This window comes from Nicotiana tabacum, chromosome 12 (assembly GCF_000715075.1).
Source record: "Nicotiana tabacum cultivar K326 chromosome 12, ASM71507v2, whole genome shotgun sequence".
Lineage (NCBI taxonomy): Eukaryota > Viridiplantae > Streptophyta > Magnoliopsida > Solanales > Solanaceae > Nicotiana > Nicotiana tabacum.
Window position 1 is genome coordinate 44,522,891 of NC_134091.1, and position 3,338 is coordinate 44,526,228.

At 34.7% G+C, this 3,338-nt stretch overlaps 1 protein-coding gene across 1 annotated transcript; it reads right to left on the reverse strand.

The window, feature by feature from the left end:
* Positions 1-316: 316 nt before the first annotated feature.
* On the reverse strand, positions 317-1,889 carry LOC107771681 (uncharacterized). Its single transcript, XM_016591108.2, has 2 exons — positions 858-1,889; positions 317-700 (listed from the first exon to the last, which is right to left on the reverse strand). Exons 1-2 carry the CDS (start codon positions 1,521-1,523, stop codon positions 518-520), a joined length of 849 nt encoding a protein of 282 aa, XP_016446594.1. The 5' UTR covers positions 1,524-1,889; the 3' UTR covers positions 317-517.
* Between the last annotated feature and the right edge of the window lie 1,449 nt (positions 1,890-3,338).

Sequence of the window (3,338 nt, forward strand, 5' to 3'; positions counted from 1 at the left end):
CATATTTGAGACTATTGATTTCGGATTTCTACAGCTTTCTTCTTTTCTTTTTCCCTTTTCTCCCTGGTCACCTATATATTTATTTTCTATTGACTGTGACACTGAAAAATGAGAATCAAATAATTGCCAGTATATATTATATAAACCGATAAAGTATAAATGACTAACCGATAATGTTCTAAACCCACTCGTGCACTACGTATTATTGGGGTAAACCAGGATAAGTGGCACAAGAGTAAAGCGCTTTTTATTTGCTCCAAAGGAAAGAGTAACGACATCAGTCTTTTTCTGTATCATATTATTAATACAATAAATATTGCATTAAAAGGTATAATATTATTCACACTGCACAACGAACAACATGTACATGATATAGAAGTAAAACCCTTACATCAAACGGAAGACTCTCTCACACACACACTGATTATTTAGGTGCTCAGTATTAGAGGATAGAGCAAGCACACGAAGCTCATAACTTATATTTTAGAAGAAAACAAATTAAAATATTATGAGAAAATTAGAAGAAATGATGTTTCTTCTTTCCCTCAGCTTCCTCTTCTTCTTCCTTGGCTTCCTTCTTTTCATGGTGCTCATGAAATGCAAATCCACCTGACCCAACTGCAGCAGCAGCTGCTATTTCTTCTTCTATCTTATGCTTATGTGCATGCTCTGGATCTTTCTTTGCCTTGTGCTTTTCATGCTGAAATTTTCATACCAAAATATGGAGGAAACAATAAGGAACATATAATAGGTAAGTTCAATGACTAATTTAACTAGATAACATAATATTGTAACTTTACTGATACGACAATATAGAAGTTAAAACTGTAAAATAAAACAATTGTATGAAAAATTACCAAGGCAAAGGCACCAGCAGCAGCAGCCCCAAGCTCTCCCACGTGTTCAAGATGTTTGTGGTGCTTTTTCTCTTTCTCATAATCTTCACCAGTTTTGCCTTCATCAGTAGTCTCTTCAAAATTAGTGGTCTCAGATGAGTAGGCAGCTCCTTTTCCATAGGTATCTCCTTCACCATAATTAGTTTTCTCTCCATAGGTAGTTTCAGATGGAACATCTCCATAGCCACTCTTGTTTTCATAGCCACTCTCTCCATAACTAGTCTTATTTTCATAGCCACTATCTCCATAGCCACTCTTGTTTTCATAGCCACTATCTCCATAGCCACTCTTGTTTTCATAGCCACTATCTCCATAACCAGTCTTATTTTCATAGCCACTATCTCCATCGCTAGTCTTATTTTCATAGCCACTATCTCCATAGTTACCTCCCTCACCATAACTAGTTTTCTCTACATATCCACTTTCTCCATAGTCAGTTTTCTCACCATATTTGTTATCCCCATAGTTATCTCCCCCACCATAACTAGTTTTCTCACCATATGTATTCTCTCCGTAGGTAGTTTTTTCAGTATCACCACCATATGGAGTTTCTCCATAGGTAGTTTTGTCTTCCTCCTTGTCCTTGTGGTGGAAGAGACCGAAGTGGTGCTTCTTCTCTTCAGCCATTTTGGTGATAAATGTGATGGTTGACGAGTTTTGAAAAAAGTAGTAGTACGTACAATATACTTGGGTGCTGTTGGGATGTTTTCTCTTGTTAATATTGAGTGGTATTTATAACTACTGTTGGTTATAACTAGCTAGCCTATGAGTTTGGAACTTGAGTTAGTTGATGTGAGGACGACTAATTTGTTTGTCCAGTGACCGTGTGTACGAGTTTTATCCAATGTTCGCACCTCTTTAATTTGCATGAAGGAAGTTTGTTACGTAGATTTTTCAATCCATGTGGCGAAAATCGACGAATGCTTAATTGTTATGCCGACATGATACATGACTCGCATGCATATTCATTTATTGAGTTTTAGTGAGACAAACTTTATTTCCGTCATTAACTGCTTTAACTACGTATGATATATACGATACGAATAATTATAAACCTCTTTGCTGCGCATTTTTTCTAGCTAACATTAAGAATTAGATCAGACACTATCATGCAACAAAGAAAAGGAAGTGGCGATAGAAACAACAAAAAAAGATAATGACAATTGAGGAATGGGTAACGAGTTTATGTATACCACCCACGTAACCTTCAAAACTCAAATATCGTGGGAGGATTTATGTTTAGTCTTTAGAATACAATTAAACTTCTAAAATCGTCCAAAAAGGGAAAAGAAGGGGAAAAAGACTAAACAAATTACCATTTTCCTATGTTTTGAATTAAGTATCATATGTATATAAGTTTTTTTCGGAAATATAGGGTTTAGTCCTAATCCTATATGTCTGTGCCTTTGGCCTCAAAATACTCTAGTCAGCCTCAACTTTTGTGTGTGTCGATTGTCAAAACTATACCTATCTCAATTCTTAGTTTACCCAATGAACTGAGGCCCCATGTCATATTGTTCATTCTCCAAATATCTGGTTTTAAACGTGACGTGCGAGAGAATGTGTGTCGATTAATTAGAACGTTCCACATTAGTAATCGAATATTGTCTTGAGTAATCCTTACAACATGATCGTCAAGTTTTTTAGATGAATTTATTAGTCCCAATATCCATCTTCTTAACAATGTCCTACATAGTTAGGCTGAAAATTAACTCAATGTAGGCTTAATTATAAGTAGGCAAGTAGTCCATATTCAAATGGATGTCACCTTCACGGCTTCTCCATTGAAGACCGGAAGGTTGAGGAGCTATCTACATATATACACACTGTCAGGATTGCATGCAACCCTATATACTTAATTATGTGAAAATCTAAATATGCTTAATTATGTGAAAATGTACATATTTTAATTTCCCAACCTTCTTCTTTAAGATATATAAATTCATACGGTGATTAAAAGATATTTGAAACATCGTATATTAGCTTTCAGAAATATGGAGTCTTTGGTTCAAAAATACACGTGTGTTCCGAGCATTTGCTATACACTTGACCAATAGCGAGGTTACTACTCACTCCGTTATGTAATCTATTTCCTTTTTGGTCCGTTAAAAAAAAAAAGACCTTTTTCTAAATTTGGAAACAATTTTGGTAAACTTAAAATTCTACCCTTAATGAGAAGCTTTTATAACCACACAAATACTCTGGACCCTTTTTTTGACTTGTTTAGGACCACAATTTGCAAAAGTCTTCATTTTTTCTTAAACTCCGTGCTCAGTCAAACAGATTTACATAAATTGGAACGGAGGGAGTACAATTTTTTTGAATTCAGATAATCTTTATCAATTGTCATATTAACATGTGACTATTTTGGTAAATTTTGCTGAATTAATGTTAATGCATGACTAAGTTGAAATTAAATACAACCATTAATTAAACTGGTCT